At 39.7% G+C, this 21296-nt stretch overlaps 1 protein-coding gene across 2 annotated transcripts; it reads left to right on the top strand.

Annotated features, from left to right (window-relative positions):
• The first annotated feature begins 134 nt into the window (after positions 1–134).
• On the top strand, positions 135–11214 carry elovl8a (ELOVL fatty acid elongase 8a). 2 transcript variants are annotated; one of them, XM_035949370.2, is made up of 8 exons: positions 135–432; positions 5388–5457; positions 5581–5768; positions 6588–6668; positions 7051–7107; positions 7283–7397; positions 7529–7656; positions 10831–11214. In XM_035949370.2, the coding sequence occupies exons 1-8, from the start codon at positions 427–429 to the stop codon at positions 10999–11001; spliced, it is 816 nt and encodes a 271-aa protein (XP_035805263.2). In that variant the 5' UTR covers positions 135–426; the 3' UTR covers positions 11002–11214. The 2 variants fall into 2 exon arrangements, with proteins under 2 accessions (XP_035805263.2, XP_054870827.1); XM_055014852.1 differs by having other exon boundaries at positions 5388–5484.
• Positions 11215–21296: the final 10082 nt, after the last annotated feature.

Below are 21296 nucleotides of genomic sequence, written 5' to 3'. Positions count from 1 at the left end.
GTAGCCTGCGTAGTTAAATAACTCAGGAGGTTATGTGCCCTCTTTTCCATTATAACAACGAATCAACACTTCTTTTTTATTTTATTATAACTTAATTCAATTATTTTTCACTCCTATGTTTGAGGGACTCTCAATTTTCACAACAAAATCAGCATTCAACCTGAATGTATCATCAAATAATTCAAATGTCTCCATTACATGATCAGGAATTTCCTATCGTTTCAGTTGTTTGTACTCTAAATAACACTATTAGTTGGGATTTGGCTGCTAAGTCCACGCTGCCATATGTCAAGCCAAACAGAGCGGCACGCTTACACAAGAAGAATAAGAAGATCACCTCAGTGCTGCTTAAGACATGACCGAGATGCAACATGTTCTGACTGAGGAGAGATCCGAGGAGAAAAATCACAACCATCCGCCATCAGAATGAAGGTAACATTCAATTATTATCAATACAATTAAGAAATTACAATGCATTACAGTTCGTCTGGTGAGTGTAATGCAGATTCTCTTTATGTGTTGCAGATAGCTGTGGTTAATGTCTGTTGTTCTAACTATACTATTAACTGCTACACTGGTTCACAGGGTGCACTGTTGTAATTTTAAACAGTTGTTATGTTTCTGGTCTTAAAAATATATATTTACATTATTTTCCATTGAGTATTATTCTTATATGATAAGCTGCCAGCTGTACCAGAGGAGGACATTAGGAGGAGTACAGGGACATGATCAGGGACTATTAACTGGTGCAACCTCTACCACCTTATGGGTCAATATATAATTGAGGGACTTCTGAAGTCCATGGGATATATCTTGCATACGTTTTTATTAAAAGTTAAAAAAAAAGTTTTTTATGTTCATTATGATCATGTCTTTACAAATTCCAGGATTATTTGTTATGGAAACAATCACTTAATAAAAAAATGACTGGCTATCACTAAAATGTCAACTAAATAACCATCCGAATTTAATAACAACCACCTTCTAATTAGCTAAATAATAATAAAATGAGCTTATTCAGAAATTATTTTGATTGTGTTCTTTTTATCTTTTTTGGCAATATATCAGATTTTATATGGAAAATAACTAATTGTATCTGTGTCCCAGAAATCACTTTCAACTAAATTCCCCATTACAAAAACACCTCTCAAGGAAGTGTGTTAATTCCAGATCACATGACCTGCTCCACATGATGTCATTTCCTCCTGAAGAAGACTGGCAAGACTCCAAGGCTTTCTGAGTTATTTAGTATAAACTAGTGGATTTATCACATGTCAACAGGTTTACTGCAATATCTTTATAAATAACTTTCAATTTCAATTTTACTCAATTGTATATATAATATTTAGGAGAATCTTTCTATAAAAATGCCATGTGGTGTTTGGTTGTAGGCGGCCATGTTGATTTTAGGCCTGAAAACAGCAAAAATATCAGCTATGATACCTGTCAACTATGTTACAAAAAGTCCCGCAATTATATATTGACCTTTCTACTGAACACCTCTAAAACCAAGGAAATGGTGACTGACTTCAGGAAGAAGTCCACACAGCTTTAGGTACCTGGGATTGCAGCTGGATGATAAGCTGGACCGGTCCAGACACATGGAGGCAGTGTACAGACTTTACTTCCTGTGAAGGTTAAGGTCTTTTAACACCAGCAGGCCTCTTCTATGTACATTTTACCAGACTGTGGTGGCTGGTGCTTTATTCTTTGGGGTTGTGAGTTGGGGGGAGGGGACTCGCTCCAGGGACAGAAACCGGCTGAATAAGCTGATCAAGAAGGCGAGCTCCACAACTGGTGTTGAGATGGAATAAGTCCAACAGGTGGCTGGAGTGAGAACGCTCAGGAAACTAAACTCTATCATAAACAATGATTCTCACCCACTATACAGTCTGAAGGTGTATATGGTCATATTGATGACTATTAGTGTTGGTGTTCTGTTGGGTTTGTGGGTTGTCTGCGTGTTAACATGCTGCTGTTACAAGTAATTTCCCATAAAGCACCAATAAAGTATTATTCTATTCTATTTATTTAAAAGCTCAGCAGGGTGTAGGAGTCTTGCCCTGTTGGGGACATTTTCCTTATTTAAATCCTACTAAGACTACAGGTGAGGCTTAACTGCTCAGCTCTGTCCCCATAACAGCCGACTTTTATGTAATCTCAAAGCACTCCACGTGGTAAAGTCTTTACAAAATTATGGAGAGTAATTCAGCGAAAGGAAAGATTCCTTTAGAGCAAACAGTTTGAATCTGACACTTTTGAATGAAGCGAGATGGAACATGTTCTAGCGTGGAGAGGAGGTGTTATCCAGCTTGTTAGATTATTCATGACAAGAAAAAGACAGACTGAAGTCAAAAGAGGGGACAGAAAATTTTAGGTGATTTTATTTAAAACTGAATAAATGGTTGAGTCTAAAGAGCAGGGGGGAAGTTTAATGCACATATTTTCTCTTTTGAAAAGTACAGCTTTATCCAAGACCAAGCTGGTTCTCCACAAGTGGGAGCTCAAGTCCTAATAAAAGTGTGCAAATGTACAATCTCAACTCTATCTGAAACATAAAGGAAGATATAGTAGAGTATAGACCTGTTGTGTGCAAATCTTTCCTCCTCACACACTAGATGGCAGCACCGTTATATGTTAATCATATTTGAAAATTCATCACCCTGCCGTCCACATCAGGCAGCCATTCATCAAGAGGCTTATTAGTTATTATCCATTATCAACAGATACGTTTGGATTAGTCAGCGTAATCCTTGAATTATAATCCAGATCATCTCCGGATGGCTTAATCAAATTTGCAGTTGGGTGTTTTTTACGCAGCACCTTTGAGGAGGGCACAGTTTATGGACACACAGAACGCCACATGCTGCAATAAAGTCAGCTATTTAAGTCTTACATGTTTTTTTCTGTTTCTATTAAGCGCTTTAACTTGCTCTTTGATAAATTTTAAACAAGACTTTTCTCAGACTTACCTTCTGGTTGTGACGAAGGTTCTCTTTGAAGGATACCTTTCAATTTAAATGCAATAGTAATTGATTATTGTAACAAAACATGGGGGCAGAACTGTCAAAAACAGAAATAATGTAGAACAGCATATAAATAATATGTAAATGAATATGATCAAGTAACAAACAGGAGCAAGCAAAAGTAAAATAAAGTGCATAAAAATCTAAGTAAAATGAGATAAGGTAATGGAAACCCTAGTCTTCATTATATTTCCTTCCCCCTTCTCCTAAGACTAGAGGACCTCAGTCTTCATATGTGCAAAACACCATCAGTTATCAGGTTACACTTCCATCCAATACTGTTCTCTGAAGTCTCTGGGTTGCAAAACGTACCATGTTGCAATATGCACATTGGGTCAGTCATATGGTGTACCTACTCAAGTGCACTATGATCTATCTCAAGGACAAAGCGTCGACCCAAGAGATAGTATCACAATGACTCCACAGCCTTCTTCATTGCAAGATGCTCCTTTTCCGTAGTAGTGTCCAGCTGAGGAGAACCACTGGAAGGCTTATTCTATCTGCATCCTGCCTCATTGTTCACTCCAGAGACCTCTAGCTGCTGTGTGAATGCCTGAGTGAAGACAGGAAAATCAAGGACAGTCACTTCAGATGGCTACCTTCAACTCATTGGAGATGCTGTCATAGCCTTCAGTCTGACCAACCTTATTTGGTACCAACATTTTCACCAAGTCAGTGGCAGATGCTGCCCTCTCAGTGCTTACTGATTATTCCCAAGTGTAGTCTTTCATCTCGGTTGCGGATGTACACGGATTGCCTCCACTTTACCCCAACTGAGGGTTGACTAGTTCATGTTTAGGAACATAGCCCATGTTATCCACTGGTCTCAGTACATACATTTGTAAGCAATGATGGTCAAGGTCGGCAATTTGATCAGATAATTCATGTAAGATTATCTGATCTAACTCTAACACCTCCATCAACATCAGATGCATGAGAAGCTGGAATGTCACTTGGTTCTTGGTGGTCTGTTGTTCATGTATCGCCATTGCCAAAGCTGTTGTCTAGTAAACTTCACTCGGATCAAGACAGGTGATGAACAGGCAATTTCTCCACTTTCTCAAAGAACTCACTGATGCAATAAAAAAAAGAAAAAAAAGGAATATGGATCAAACCTGGAGACAGCATTGAGATATACTCAAGAATTCCTAGCATCAACATCAGCTCTTTGTTTAGCTGTGAACCCAGATGTTTAGAAATTCTGTTAAACTTCCTGTAAGGTTGAGCATTGTCTCTAATCTGGACTTTGTGCTGTACCAGGGTGGTGAAACTAGGATTTTCATGAAACAAATCTGAATCTAGGAGAAGTCTAATCTTTCATGCTGGGAGAGTTGCAAAAAAATTTTAGGTTTCAGGCAAACAGTTGTAGCTAACCTTTGGAAATGCTGCCGCAAATCTGCAGCAAGATTGTATTTCCATATGTGTATTAGAGAGGTGTCAGTGAACTTCTGGCTAACTTTCTGGAAAACCTGTGGCAAACAAGTGATTTTTTTTTTGGCGAGTTTCTTGGAATGTTTACTATTTTATTCATTCTTGTATATATTGTACATATTATTGTTATTATAATTATTATCATTACTGTACATATGGTTAGTGCTGCTGTGAAAGATGTTTGCTGCTGTATCATTGGAAATTTCCCCTGACGTGGGGAGTAATAAAGGATTATCTTATTTGCAGCAAATTAATATTTTATGTGGTTCTGGCAAATATTTCTGTGAGACTAAGTTTAGATTCCAAAGATTGTCCATCCATCCATCAGCCTTAAACACTTCATCAATTTAGAAGAATCATTTGACTCACGATGCACGTTGTTGCATTGTTGAAGTTGCCAGAGCACCCAAAGGAAACCAATGCAGGGACACGGAGAACAGCTGAGCAACAGATACAAACCTTCAACTGTTTTAACACAACAGTACAAGCCAAATATAACTGTAGAAATTGCAATACAGCTACTCTGAAAAACCATGAATAGTACCATTATTGCCAGAAATGCTGCCATTGGCCAACACAATTGATATTTCTGTTTGCCACAAATGGCAAACTTGTTACCAAATTGCTACTACATGTTCAGCACTACTGGCAAACTGTGGTGCCACAAACATTTTTTCTTTTGTAAGATGGCAGAGAACCAATCTCTAAAATGTTTGTAGAGAAATTATATAATACCAATGCACCATTGAAGGTAATGGAGCCCCTGGTTTCCATTACTCTAAAATTGAATTGGGTATTTTGCCACTTTTCTGTACTTGAGAGACTTATCATATCAGCCATTTCTTAAATTGTACGACTCTCAAGCTACTGGGTTTGGCTCAGTTTTGCACTTACTAGATAATGAAAGTTTTTTTGAACACGTCTTCCCAGGTCCAGGTTCCAGTTCTCACCATGTGGCAGAAAGTCCAATTATTCTACCAGGGGATTCTGGAAAATGGAGGAAAGTCTTTATTTTTAGCACATAGATGTAATTATCACGGCGTTTAAACTTCGTATATGATGTTAGACACTTGTGTTGCAATTTTTCTATAATCTCTACCTTTCTCCCGGTTCTTCTCTGTAGACAAAAGGACGGACAGCTGGCTGCTGGTCTACTCTCCTGTGCCAATTAGCTGCATCTTCCTGAGCTACCTGATCATTATATGGGTTGGGCCAAAGCTGATGGCCAACAGGCAGCCAGTCAACCTTAAACTACTGCTCATAGTTTACAACTTTGCCATGGTCTGCCTGTCTGCCTACATGTTCTATGAGGTAACTGTTGAACTGCATGAAGGAACTTTTGTCGGGGAGGAAGATGGACAGCTGAATGTCAAAACAGCTGAAGCAAACTAGTGTAAGGCAATGGTTTCCAATATTTGCATGTCAGCAAGTTCCAAACAGTTGTCAACTCAAAGTGTGAGGAGATGTAATGCATGGAACATCACGTCTTTAGTTTTTTTTCTTTAATGCTGATCTGATTAACAACAAAAAAAAACAGCTACACTTAATGTCAAAGAGGTCAGTCATCATGAGTAACCAGCTGAAAATTATCGCTGGACTTTTACAGCTTCTTTTAAGATATTGTTATGGTTTGCAAACCGCAATTTTCGTGTTTTGGTTGAGTCTCTGAGCTCTCATAGCTTTGTTTTAATTACAGGAGGTATGGAAATGCTCTAAAACCCGCAGTGCACCACTTGTCCAGCAGCAAATGCCAGAAATTAACAAATATATGGTGAACATAGTGTGACTTCAAGAAGCTAGAAAGGTCGCCAAACAATGTAACTCACAGAAAGATGACTTAAACTAGAAAATAGGCCTGCTAATGAATGCTAGTGAACCTTCTAACGGGTTCACTATCAACTGTGTTCATAGCTTGTTCATACTGCCCCCAAGTGGCTAAAATAATCAGTCATGTACAACTGTTCCAATCGGTTTTTATGAGTCCTGTCCCTTGTGAGAGTCATCAGCTGAAAAGGGAAATGGTTTCACTCATTCACAGCCAATTTGTGTTGGACAAAATAGGATGAAAGGTTCTTCTGCTTAGCGAGAGAAAAACCAAAGCAGAGATAAAAGCAGCTTCTGTCTTTCCAGTTCACAGCCTCGTCCTGGTTGGCCAAATACAGTCTGCTGTGCCAGCCAGTCAACTACAGCGACAGCCCACTGGCCATGAGGGTAAACCTGCTTTTCTATATGCTTCCTTATGCAACACTTTCTTCATGAGAACCCATTTTAAAGTTCAGTTTTCTCTCCACACTTATAGAACTAGACTTTGATGACTATGCAACTGCAACCTTGTGCTAGCTCAAAGGCGATCTTTGAATTTGTTGGGTTTTGCTGTTTAATTTGTAGGTCCTTAACTTTAATTTTTTAATGAATCAGGTAATTGGTTATAGCATGGTATATTGCAGGGTCTTAAGATTGATATTTAAACATGTGAGGTATAGCTGCAATCTTACTTGGCACTAAATGTACAGTAATTTATGGGTACACATCACATGATTTTCAATCCACAACTTGAAACACAGTCTTTTTTTTTCTTTATCGCTTTGGACAGATGGCCAGAGTCTGCTGGTGGTTCTACTTCTCCAAAGTTATCGAGCTCAGTGACACTGTGAGTACAAAAGCAGTGAGAAAGAAGATCTGAATTTTAAGTGTCCCATTTGTTATTTGAAACTAGAACGAGCTCTATTCTGTGCAGTAGTTTCAAAATAAACTTGCATGCCCACTTATGCATGTATTCCAGTGCTGCAAGATCTTTCAGCGTGCCTTCCTCTTGTGCATTTCAGATTTTTTTCATCCTGAGGAAGAAGAACAGTCAGTTGACCTTTCTGCACATCTACCATCACGCCACCATGATCTTCAACTGGTGGGCCGGGGTTAAATATGTGGCTGGGGGCCAGTGTGAGTGCAACCCACCAGCGCAGTTTCACAAAATGTCATGAAAATTGTGCAAATTGAGTCATATGGCTGGAAATATAATGAACACAAACTGTGCGTGCATGAGTTTAACATGTCATCCTGTCTATCTGTAGCTTTCCTGATAGGTCTGATTAACTCCCTCGTCCATGTGGTGATGTATCTGTACTACGGTTTGGCAGCTCTGGGACCAAGTATGACCAAATATTTGTGGTGGAAACGATACCTCACCTCCCTGCAGCTGGTCAGTATGAACCGCTGAATATGGGTGTTATGTGCAATTTTTCTGTCAGGAAATTTCTGTCAGAGAATATATTTTTTACCATTTTTATATGATAAGAGATAAGATAAGCCTTTATTAATCCCACAGAGGGGAATTTGCACTGTTCCAGCAGCAAAAGCTATAGTGTAAAAATATAGTCCTAAAACAACAAATACACATCATTTTTAAAACAATACTGGTGATGTTTTGCAGATTCTTCCATATGTACAAGTTCAAATATTGCACTGATTCCACTGAGTGTGGAAAGCAATGGTATTGTTATTCTATATATTATTCTATATGTAGGAAAATAGTGATATTGCACAGAATTATTAAGTAGATGCATTATTGCACATATAGAAAATGTACTCTTTTTTTCAATGTACAAAATATTCATAACACACAAGTTTGAATGCCTCGATGTAGCATCAGAGTGAAATATGTCAGTTTTTCTATCTGTAGTCTACTGGCAGCAGTGTAATATATGTGGCAAAACATTAACAAACAACCTCTTTTTGTAATTTTAATAGTCCATTTTCTTTTATTACTGAACATAAATCTGTTTGGATGCTTGTTCAGCAAAGAGTCTGTTGTTCTTTCTGTAGCATAAAGACCGTAAACATCTTGGCTCTGCTTTGGCATCCTTTAGGGAGCCTGTATTCTTGTCCAATGGCAAATCTTTTCCTCTTTTGTGTACATTTCCACTGTGAGGGACTGGTGACCTGTACAAGATGTACCATGTCTTTTCCCCTGAGTCAGCTGGGATCGGAACAACCAACCCAGTGACCCTACACACGATAAACCTGTGTATAGATAATGGATGGATGGTGGATATGTCCAAAAAACTCTAAATCTTCGGCTGTAATGAGTTTAAGATGAAGGCCTCCCAGGTGGTTTGTCATTGTTCTGAATGGCTGCTGCCATAACTAGATGGATTAGCGGCAATGATGCTCCTTAGCTAACTACCAGACCATCTGTTTTCTACTTGTAGAGACAAAGCTGTAGTGTTTTATTCTCCTGTCTGTTCGGCTGCAGCTTATGTAGGTCAGTATGGTGCCTGACATTCTGTCATTCTGTAACAATAATTGTAATGACCTCAGAGCTGACCCCCAAGCCTTCATTAACAGCTGACTTCACAATTTAGCCAAGTGAAGCTGAGATGGTTGATATGATGTGATTGTACTTCTGTGTGTGTGTGCGGGGGTTTCTATTGTGCTATTTTATTAATATTTACACTGAAAGGGGAGGTGGGTGTGTGCTGGAGTGAGATGAACATTTAGATGCACAACGTTCATTATCGTAGGAGCTTCAGTGCAATTCTACAATTTACACTATTTCATTTAGCAGGTACTTTTATCCAAAGCAACGTACATCTGAGAGTAGATACATAGTAAAGATCAAAGATCAGCCGACTTCTCTTGCAGGTTCTTGAAGACATTTCACCTCTCATCCATGAGGCTTCTTCAGTTCTCAGTTCTCAAAACTGAGGAAGAGTCTTGGATGAGAAGTAAAACATCTTCAAGAACTTACAAGAGAAGTCTAATTGATCTCTACTGAAGTTCCTATGATTACCATGACCTGGATGACTGAGAATCCACACAGACAAACGTTCATTATGTTCTTTCCTACCCAGATCCTGCCTGAGTCCTGGATACTATTGCAACTCTGTGGATATATATCTATGAGAATACAGATCAGTCTGCAGGATGTTACCACAGTGGAACTTTAAAAAATACAAAATTAGTGTCTGTCTGTGTTCAGAAGAACCAGTTTTCTTCAAAACTATATTAATTTCTATAAAATGTGTTACTTTGACACAAGAGCTTACATACAAAGAGCGACTCTCTCTTTGGACTTGAAAACTGAGAAAGAATCCTCCCAACCTGTAAGACAACTAGGAACTATTACTGCATCGTTGTTGCTATTATACTAGATGTCAAACTCACAGTATAATTTCATTGGTTTTCCATAAATGTCTACCTTAGAACTGTATTGGAGTTGTATTACTGCTGAGGATTTAGGGGTACAGTATGTTTAGTGCAGGGAATAAATAAACGGTCTTTATATGTTTTTGATTGCCTTTGATGTAACTTCTGACTTGTAGGTTGTAGCTGGTCCTCAAGGATCTCCACTTTGTCTCAAACAAAAATCTAATCTGCTCTATTTACATTGTTGGAATTGGTTTGAGTGAGTACAATATTAAAAATAATGCTGTGCAAGCTTTCCACTGTACCTGTAATGATTCAAATAAAACCCCACAGCAAATAAACAATATGCAGATGACTATATATCTTATATCAGAAGATCTTACAGGTGAAAAACTCTCAGTGAACCCCTATTAACTCATAAGAAGTGTTATCTGTGAGTACGCAAGTGTCCGGGAGGGTCTGACAGATCCTTCTGTGGATGTCTGCAGAACACAATGTGGTTATCAAACCCTTTTTTTCCCACCAGTTTGACTCCCTGGATACAGACTGCAGGCATAAGCCTAGTATTGGCTGCACATTTTATGCGGCTTCCTCCTCCCACTTTGCTATCTGCACATTACTGTTTTCAAAATCCACTTTACTACAGGAAACCTCTGAGCTGTAACCTACTACCCCAAAATTTTAAAGTTCTGCTAAGGAATTGGACCATGCAGTAAGGCAGCCTGACTATTTTTTATTTATTTTAGATTAATGAACCATTTTAATTACATTTATCTCCTCTCTGCATGCAAAATATTTCCCCCCATCACTATGTAGAGGGAACACGTGTTTGGTTTAAAGTAATACAAACAGACCAAGGCGTTTTTTGCGCTCACACCAAAACAATAATGAAGCAACCAACCCATTTTGTGCCGCAAAATGGATGGCCTGCTCTTCCAGTTAAAGATAACTATCATCATATTTGCTTAGTTTGGCTGTTTTGCGTATGAATGCCATTTCTATGAGTCAGTTCAGTTTAAGCATTTATAGATAGATGTTTAAAAATGATTTTGCTTCCCTCTGACCTGGAACCCTATACAGGTTTTTATTTTGGTAAATACATAGACTTATTTCGGTGGTATTTAGGTCAATCAGTTTATATTTTTGCAACATTTTCTCAAGTGTGTGGTCATCTAAAATGCCTACGTAATCAGTCCCTTTCTATTCTCTCTTTCTCTGTCTCTTACAGCTCCAGTTTTTCATAGTTACCATCCACACCACCTACAACCTGTTTGCAGACTGCGACTTCCCCGACTCCATGAACATCGTCGTGTTCGCCTATTCTCTCAGTCTCATCGCGCTCTTCAGTAACTTCTACTATCGTAGCTACCTTGTCCAGAAGAGGACCAAAGAAACTTAGAGATGCAAAAGAGGAAGAAGAAAAGTGGAAAGAGAAGCTGTGAGATAAAGGGTTGAAATCCAGGGAAGTAGGACAGAAAGTGTGGACAGCAACTCCTGCTTTTATGTTATGTTAATTACTATGTAAAAAAAAAAATTAACATACATTTGATGTGAAAACAGACAAATGGAGCAAATTTCTCATTTTCAATAAACATTTTTCTATGTGCATGTATTTGTGCCTCGATTTCAACATCCATTTGCTGCATCTATTCATGCAACAAAACCCCAAACCGGTCTGCAGAAAGTATTAATTGTGTTTCATCAGTCCCCTCCCCCAGCTGCTATTAGACAATAGTTACTAATCACCACTGGAGTCACTTTATTCTCCTCCTACGCCCATTGGACGGCAGGAACAGCCAATCAGCTGCAGTCTGCCTGCAGCTTCGTACCCCACGTTCTCCACACATTGCTCCCACTTTTCTAAATCAGCATTTGCCTCCCCAATTTGAAGCATTTAATCCCCCCTAACAGTGGGGGAGACCCAATCTCACCCCTCCCTCACCCCATCTGTCATGGTGTGCAGATATAATTGTACAGACAGCTCGGTCGGACACTTCAATCTGCCCCGCCTAGTGGACAGAAATGAAAGAACTGTTAAAGGAGTGATTAAATTAACCAGATCTGCTTCCCCTTACATTGTCCTCCCCCACCGTCATCAATTATTCCCACCCTCTTTCTCTACTAGAAGCATATTGGTTTTGACTATCCTCTGTTCCAGACTCAACAGGGGGCAGATAATGAACATGAAAAACGACTTTGAAGCAACAAAATCAAAGTTGCAGCGGCAGCATCTCAGAGTAGTCGTTTTAATAGCGGCGAGGCAACTCGACAAGGTCAGAAAATCTCCTCCTTTCATGTGCGTTTTTCAAAGCAATGTAAAACAACTCACAGCGAAAACAGAAGCTGTAGTCGTGTCTGCCAAGGTGATCACATAGGAAAATTTCAAAACTGTCAGCATGTAGGTGGAGTTGCTACTTGTCCAAAAACACCACATTAGATTAGAGGTTTTGCATGGTTTAGTGAACGCATTAAAGCAACAGGATGACAATTAATGGTGCTATTGCTTCTACCTGTGCTTTTGCTCTCATGCCACTTCAAAATGTCCACCACAAAAGGCCCTATTATGAGCTTTAAATATATAGTTAAGCAATTTAATGCCTATTTAGTTCTACGTAATAGGCAAATTTCCCACTCTGGCAAGTCCAGTGATCAAATATTATCATCTGATGAGCTGTTATCTTCCTCTTTCCTACAGTTGCATAAGCTTATCTTTGGAGAAAGTACGTGATGCAAACTTGCTGAGTTGATTTTCTTGTTGGATAAAGTTGAAGGAATATGAGATTGTTTAAAAGCTGCCCATGCCCTACTGAGCAAGTTCAGCATTAGAGTGGCAGCATGAATTAAAACTTCTTCCATTTTTCAATCAGCCCATCGAAACTTTCGCTGAAGCACTGTGGGAAGTACGGTAGATAACCCCTTGATCCTTCAAAGGCGTGGAGGCTTTTCCTCCTGGGTAAAGACGCACACACACATTTCTAGACAGCAAAGACCAGACAGATAGCGAAAAGGTTGAACTTGGATTTTCGTGCCACGTAGTGCAGTGTTTTTGGCAAAAACCCTGCATTGGCCCATCAGACATTTGCATGCATAGCTTTCGAACAAGAATTCTGTATTCCTTCTGTTCACCTTTCAATTGCTTGATAAGAGATAACACGAAGTTGTAAAATTCCGACTCCTACCTATCAGAAGAATTGTGCAGTATTGTGGCAACTGAAAAGCCTTTTAAACTCGTGGATCTGGATTTCCTAGGTCATATTTCACCATCTTCCTGATACTAAATAAGCCACTATCCCAACAACATCATCTTGCATGTTTCTTTCTTTAACCCTTTGATGCGCAACATGGGTCAAAAGTGACCCAAAACCAATGGAAAATGGGTATCTCCTGACCCACACCATGCATCAAAGGGTTAATTATGCTCTCTGTTGTGCTTTTCCCTGCTAGTTTCAGTCAGGAAGTCAGAAGCTGAAATTACAAAGTCTGAAGTCCAAGTTTAGGGTCTCAGTAACCTTGTCAGACACCAAAACCCTGCACTTTCGTTTTGTTTTTTAGAAATTTTGAAATAATCATGGTGGCAATACCTGTATGTTACTGTTGATCTGAACACAGCCTCAATCCAAATTCACTTCAAAGTCTGAAGTTATAGATTAGCTGGAGTTCTATGGAGTAATATTAGACAAAGACCAAAGACACGGGCCCAATCCAAATCCTCATCATATACTGCATGTAAAAAATGAATGAAGTGTCTGGGACTGAAAAGTGAACCCAACGAGGAAGTGATTTAAACCTGCATTCTTTTGAAAAAATGTAAGGAGAATTGACCTTACTTACACCTTGATGTGTTACTTCAGTAATCATTTTCCTAGTTCATGGTAAAACTAGTGAGAAGCCTTCTTTCTCATTTACAACCACTGGAAAAGGAGCAACTGAACATGTATTTCTGAGCATCACAAACCCTCTGATATGACTCAGTGTGTTATCAAAGTTTGACCCATTTGGGTAGAAGAGTAGTGGGAGTCTTGGATGTGCATCTTCTCACCCAGCAAAAAACAGAAAGTGAAGCTTAAGGTTGATGGAAAGATAAGACATTATTAAACCCACAGTGGGTAAATTTGCAACATTTTTGGCAATAGTGTGACATCCAACTGCATGCATTCTGTTGATCGTGTATGCACCTGTGAGTGCTAACAGTGCTGTATGGCCGGTACTAAAATAACACAGGACACACTCGTGTAGCATTATAAGTCATATTTTTGCTGCTGGCAAGTACTTAATCTGCTCTCCATCTCAACACGAGTGTGTTACAAGCACACACACACACACACACACACACACATACAGCTGATTGCCAGAAGCCCATTTAAAGACTGATGTCCCTCAGCCTCGCCGCAGGCACAGCTCCAGGTTGATTACTGCTGAGTGCCGAACAGCTCAGGCATGACTGACTTTCTGGCACACAGACGCTTTGATCAACTTACAGTTTTGCAACCAGATGACGGGTTTCATCTTGAGTGTTTAGAGAGTTGTGGGGCTTTTGAGATGATGCCAAACTAGCGAGAGGTGTCAACTAGACATTAAGAGTTTTCACTTCGATATCACGCGATCGGATAACTTCTGATCGGCATGCATGTTGATTAAAACGCTTTAACGATGCAGGCATGAATAGACCAAGAAACCGAGCGACTGCTGTGCTGTGGCTTAAATCTACTGAATCTTGTTTGTGAATGACTTTGTTTCAGTCTCCTTGGTAACTGTGCCAGACAGTGTTTGGGCTGCGGTCAGCTCGAGGCAGACTGTAATTAATAATCAGGTTAGAGGGAGAGGATATTGGAGCACTCTCCGAGCTGATGCTGCTAACTTCCTATCCAGTGAGAAGGGACAGAGATACACACTCGCACAGGACGACACTCAAACACACATGCGCATGGACATAATTGTCGATGGCGAGAGAGGTTTGGGGACAAGAGGCCGATAAGTGTGCTTGAAGGTGAGCCGCTGGGTTGTTTCATACAACGAGGGTTAACAAGAGGCTGCAGCAATCTCAGCATGATGGGAACACACTCAACCACAGGCAAGCTAGTGTTAATCAGCCAACCAACCAGCAAGTAGCTCCCTGTCAAGTGTGTGTCTGTGTGTGTGTAATTAACTAGCTCGAAGAAGTCAACGCTTGGAGAGGAGAGTGGGTCTTTTTTCCTGATCTCTCTGCAACGTCAAGAATAAATCTCATCTTCTAAAAAAGCACCTATCAGTCACTTTGTCGTCACTTATGTCCATATGTGTGTGTGTCTTTGTTCTCAACAAGAGAAACCCCATCTGTTGGTGACACCGTCCCCATTTATGGACAATGGGATGAACCCGGCACCACCTGTATCTGTGTTATCAGCGTTATATGGGGGGGATGTGCCATTTATCTTGACAGGCAGATAGCTTGATTTATGGCTTATATTGTTTGTTGTGGGTCAGACAATCTAGAACAGGGAGAGATTTATTTCAGCGGTAACACAAGCCCACGGGGTATTATATGATTTGATTCATATTTGCATCAACCTGATCCTGTAAATTTACCTTGTTAGAACAAATTGATTTCTGGTGGCGCTGTCAGTTTTTCTTCTAAATCCGGCTATCCTCTCTCCCACATTCAAATGTGAGAAAGGTAGTGGATAAGGGATTCGAATTTCAATTCAAAATTCATCATCTATGAGGACACCTTGAACTCTGGTGGGCAGTGTTCTTAAAATACACTGTCCATTTGGTGGAAGACGTATTTACACCCTTTGCTGTCAGTGTGACTCATTGCATGCTATTGCCCTCAATAAATTAGATTATTACAAATCTCTTCATAAATTAAGGTGTAGTGATGTAGCAATCCATACAAAAAACACAATTAACTAATAACTGGGAAGTGGTTTGGATTTGACACCATAATCATGGATGAAACTGGAAACTTTTCAGTCACCCACCCCCACTAACCTGCAACTACCAACAACCAGACTGTATAGAACATGGACATAGTCTCCGGTTCTACAATAATTTCATCTAGCAGACGCTTTTATCCAAAGCAATGTACATCTGAGATTAGATACAACACAAGTAAGGATCTAGTCAGGAGAAAACAACCTGGATAAGTGCCTTAAAACAGGTTCAATTGTGATAATAGGACTGTGGTGTCTACAGGCAGTGCAGACGTAATAGGAAGTTATTATTAATTTTTGTTTGTTTTTTTTGGCAGTTTGTCATGTGCAAAGGTGTTCAGTGAAGAGTTAGGTTTTTAGTGTTTTCTTAAAGACTGAGAGGGACTCTGCAGATCAAGTCAGCATGAAAGTGCCTTTAACCTGTATTATGTCAAACAGCCGGCAGGGGGCGATTCCTCTGGTTGAATAGAAGTCTGCGAGAAAATGGGTCTACTTCTGACTTGATTTGTTACCTCAGTAACATTTTCATAATGAGTTTATTGTCTCAATCACTAGTTTCAAGTCTGTTAATTTAGGAAATTATGGTCCCATATAAAGACAAATCCCCTATTGGCCATTTCAGCCTTTCTGTTTTAATAGCAGTATAGGATCCACAAGCTTTGACCACGATGTTGACCAGTCTGTTCATTTTTACAAGCCAAACTGGGTTTCAGAGTAAAATGTGGCTCTTTAATGCAGGTAGGAGGCCATGATGAGTGGCATCAACACTGGTCACAGCCAACCCACATTAGTGCCACTCATCATGGCCTTCTGGATGCAGTAATGATCCATAATGATCTATTAGCATTTATCTGGTGAGTGTTCCTCCCCACCAAAAAAACATGAACATGACATAACTACTAGTGTGGAACATAAATCCTTCTGCCTTCTTTGAAAAAACACGTTTTATGATAAATCTTTTATAAATGTGTCTGAACAACCACAAATCAATACAACAAACCAATCAGCTTTTGTGTTCTCTGTGTTTAGTCAGTCAGTATCCGGACTTGCACAGCAGCGTTTCAGGGCAGAGAGGGCACTTTTTCCACCCCTGAATGAGGTTCTACAGGGACGGTTGCTGTCATGGGACCACGTTCAAAAGTTCAGAAAATAACCCACAAGTACTCATGCTTTCAAAACAATAGTCCATGAACTAATGCTTGACACAGTTGTTAAGTCCATTTTTTATATACAATGTATGCCAACAATACAGGACGTGGGATGGTCGACAAATAAATTGGAAAAATGTTCTTGGTTTAATTCCTGGCTATTAGCAGTAACATTAGCAACACGTCAACCACTAACAGCCTGGGTTCCAATCTGGCCAATCTGAAATAGAAATTCTGATCTCAATGTGATGAAAAAAGGTAGAATAAAACCGCCAGTTGTATCAATAAGTTGGCAGGTTTTGTTGCTTGCTAATCTAGAAGGAATAATGCCATCTGAATGTTGTTTTTAAATCCTCCCAATTTCCTGGACCTCTCTCTGAGTGAAGGCTCAGCCATGGTTCACTCTTGTTTTACTTCGTTTTTTTTTTTTTTTTTTTATCCCTTTTCCTCTTTGCCTTCTTTTCCTCTTCTTATAATGGGCTTCTTTTCCTTCTGAAAAAAAAAGATTCCACAATTATTCTGTGCTATTATTCTGGAAATTTTGGACACGGTGAAAGAGAGGCTTATAGGGAACCAATCCAAACTCCAATAGTGTCATTTTTATGGCCAATACATTGTAGAATCAACACTTAGTTCAGAATGATAGAAAGTTAATGCAAAAAACCTGACGGCTGCTTCTTTAAGGAAAATCCTGGATTAAGCTATTTGGGTTATGTTCAGATTTAAACTGATTATGCTTCTGTTCAAACTCAAAGTGCCCTGGTGTTATGTGGGTTGTCTGATCTGATTGAAAACATTCTTTCCGCAAAGGAAATGATGAGACTAAGCTTGAAAGCAAAATAAATATATATTTTAACCTCCACTCCACAACAAAGGGACAAAGCAAGCTGTAAACAAGTTCCATTTGTATTTTTAGGCATTTCCTGCTGACACCATTTGTTGTCAGTTTGTCAATGTCACCAAAGACGTCAGCAACCAGAATATAAAAGAGCTTATGGGTTTTTTTTCTTTGCATCATTACGAATATATCTTCTTTGTTTAGTTTCAGCAAATGCAGCAGGTCAGATAACAGCCTTCAGAATGAAAATTACTATCCATTGCAGCACAAATCCAACATTTTAGGACACTTGAAAGCCTTCAGCCAATTACCAAACCAATTACTGTGTCTAAACTATTCTCTCTTCACATCTACTCACATTGACAGTGAAAAAGTTTTCTCCTTTTTAACCTTATAGCAAATATTTAGGGCTACAGGAAGTGGGTGCCACACACAACTTCCAACATGCAGCATGAGCAGCTTGACCTTTTTTCTAACTGAGCATTCACTGTGGTCTCTAGCAAAGTGGCCTCCAACAGCGAAGCAAATTTAGAAGATTCATTCAGAATTCAGTCAGAATTCTGCTATAAAAAATGAATAATGAAGATAGCTAAAAAGTCAGCAAGACAGATAAACCTTTGAGATACATTCACTGCATGTTAATAGCAATGGGGTTTAGGGAGTTTTAATAATTTAAACACTAAAGTTGTTCAGCAGGTAAGGAATGGTCTGTCAAAAGAGGCTTTAATAGACTGATGTGAAAAACAGTTATTTAACTTTTTTTTAACTTTCTGAAAACACTTTAATGGATTAAGACTGGTCAGGCATGGTATCAGGTTTTTACTGCAAAATGACAATAGCTAAAACAATTCACTTAACTGTATGTTGCTGTTATGCTGGAATGTCAACCAGATAGTTCCTGGTGCAAGATTATTTACAGTATTAACACAGGTGTATTATCAACACGATATGAATATTGCATTTTTGAAAACATTGCCAAGTGTTAAGGTAAGTGTGGCACCTGTATGACTCCTTTCTAAAGTGTCTTGATTGCGAAACTTCATTCTTCTTCAGAGAGACTTGTTGGGTCACATTGACAAAATCATGATGTGCTGCAGACACACAGACAAAGAAAGACGAAAAGAAACTAAAATATGTCTGCTGATTTCATCCATCCATCCATTATCTATACACCGCTTAATCCTCACTAGGGTCGCGGGGGGGGGCTGGAGCCTATCCCAGCTGACTCGGGCGAAGGCAGGGGACACCCTGGACAGGTCGCCAGTCTGTCGCAGGGCTACATATACAGACAAACAAGCACTCTCACATTCACACCTACGGGCAATTTAGAATAATCAATTAACCTCAGCATATTTTTGGACTGTGGGAGGAAGCCGGAGTACCCGGAGAGAACCCACGCATGCACAGGGAGAACATGCAAACTCCATGCAGAAAGATCCCGGGAAAGCCGGGACGCGAACCAGGGACCTTCTTGCTGCAAGGCGAAAGTGCTAACCACTACGCCACTGTGCAGCCTCTGCTGATTTCAATTGTAGGAAATTTTAGTAGCGTGTTTCTCTTAGTTTAACCAAAAAGGATTTATAGGAACTTACAGACCGCACCAGTCGAAATCGATTTTTTTGGCACGTCTGTATGCACGGTTTCTAGCATAAAGAAACCTTGTGGTTTCTAGAAACCTTGTCATTTCTATATGTTAGGGACTTCATTGATCTGCACTTTCCAGAAGAAGTAAAGGTGTAGACGAACATCTAAGCCACTTTATGGCAGGAAGGGATACTAATCCCGGAATAAACTTGTAAATATGTAACTTTAATCAACAAACATGAGATTTTAGGGGTTTAATCAATATGAAGAGAGGGAATTTACGAATTTAGGGCATTTTAAAATTGACATGATTGAATCATGTGATAAATGACACATGGTTGTCTCCTATAGCAGCAGACTTTCACCAGTTTTGGTGATTTGGTAGTGGTATTATTTGCTACTGGATCACAATCTAATTTTGACAGCTCCCCCATGTAATTACAATGGGAGCGCAGGGGGACATGAGGTGGTGTAGTTAAAATACCAATACTACATATGGGAGAAGGTCAGGGTAGATGGGTAGGTCAACATTTGTCACTGGCTTCGACCAGCTCCACATGGTGTGTTCAAGCTGCAGCAAGTGGAGAAGTTTGAGAGAAGAAAGAGCAAGTAACTTCTTAGATGAGCACATTCTAGAGGAAGCAGCAGTATAGAGTTACATCTAGGCCATTTAAATGGACAAAACTTCTAAATATGTAACTTTGATACATTTAAATCAGTTTTAAGAAGTCCAAATGAATGGAGAGGTATTTTAAAAGTTGGCATGATGGATGGATGGATGGATGGATGGATGGATGGATGGATGGATGGATGGATGGATAGACAGATAGATAGATAGATAGATAGATAGACAGACAGACAGACAGACAGACAGACAGACAGACAGATAGATAGATAGATAGGTAGATTTCGGTATCCTCTATTCTATCTATATAGAAATAAAAACTTTACTTTTATGCAATGGGCACCTGCCTTTGGAGCTACAGAAAGACAAACACTTTCTCTACCGGCTAAGCTCATTTTTAGGGTTTTCTGAGTTGGTCTTTCTGAAGATATGACATTTCTTTTTTTTTCTGTGATAGGACGTCAGCTGACTATAACCAGACCTTCATGGTGACCTTCATGGTTGTCCTTATCGTGGTATTTCATCTTTTTCATATTTTACTGAACCAAATCCAGGCGCTACTACCAGTCTTTGTGGTAACCTGTTCCAGTTGTGTCCTACCTGCATTAATTCTAAATATCCTGGCAAGAAATGTCAAAAAAATATACATCAAAATCATTGAAATATATTTCTCTTTCAATATAATTGTTCTTTCTCTTAAGCAAATACTGGCCGTTGGCAAAGCTCTTTGTCCTTTGCTCAGCCCAGCGTGAATCTTCACCTCTTTACATTATTTAAAGCACTAAGGTATTCCTCCGCCACCCCTTTCTTCTCCTCCTTTTCCTCTTTCCCTTTACTTTTTTCCTTCCCTCTACTTGCCTTTCATCTATTCTCCTGATCTCTTATCTCAACACTCTGAGAGACTTTCATGTCTTCATGCTTCTCTCTGCCTCATCTTTTGCTCTCATCTGTTTTTTCTCTCGTCTGTTTCACTTTCCTCACCTGGTCTCTCCTCCCTCGGCTCTCCCCTCCTCGTCTGACTTCTCATCCTCCTCTTCCTCCCTCGTCTCCTTCCCGCCATCGCCTTCCTCTCGCCCTCACCCCTCCTCCCACCACCTCGGCTCACCCTCTGATGATTGCCGAGCACATTTCATTTGACATAAAGACAAAGGGCTGAGTACACATGTGGTTTCTCCAGTGTAATATGAAATATTAATGCGGGCATAATTTGGCTCCCTGGATGAGGGGTGGAGGTGGGGGTGGCGGGCTCTTTATAATCACCAGTGACTGCCGTTTCCTTCCCCAAAGGATGGTAAGGCTGTCAGGAAGGATTGAGAAACAGTGAAGATAACAACAACAGAACGCTTACTGTTGGCGGCTACTGTGGCCTATTTCTGTCTCGGTGTTTAATGGTTATATTGGCTCATTGCCCGAGTTACTGAGGCAGCTCTCCCTGTCAGGCTTTTCAAAGTTAAAGGTGCTACATGCAGCATTTTCAGCCATCAGTGGTCATGCTGAAATTAGTTGTGATAGACCAGGATAATTACCATAAACAATTGGTGGCCTGTCTTGAGTGTGTCACATTTGACCCAAAGTACTTTCTATTCA

This window comes from Amphiprion ocellaris, chromosome 10, assembly GCF_022539595.1.
Source record: "Amphiprion ocellaris isolate individual 3 ecotype Okinawa chromosome 10, ASM2253959v1, whole genome shotgun sequence".
NCBI lineage: Eukaryota > Metazoa > Chordata > Actinopteri > Pomacentridae > Amphiprion > Amphiprion ocellaris.
The sequence above is the reverse complement of the archived record's forward strand: the minus strand, read 5'-3'. Positions and strand labels throughout refer to the sequence as shown.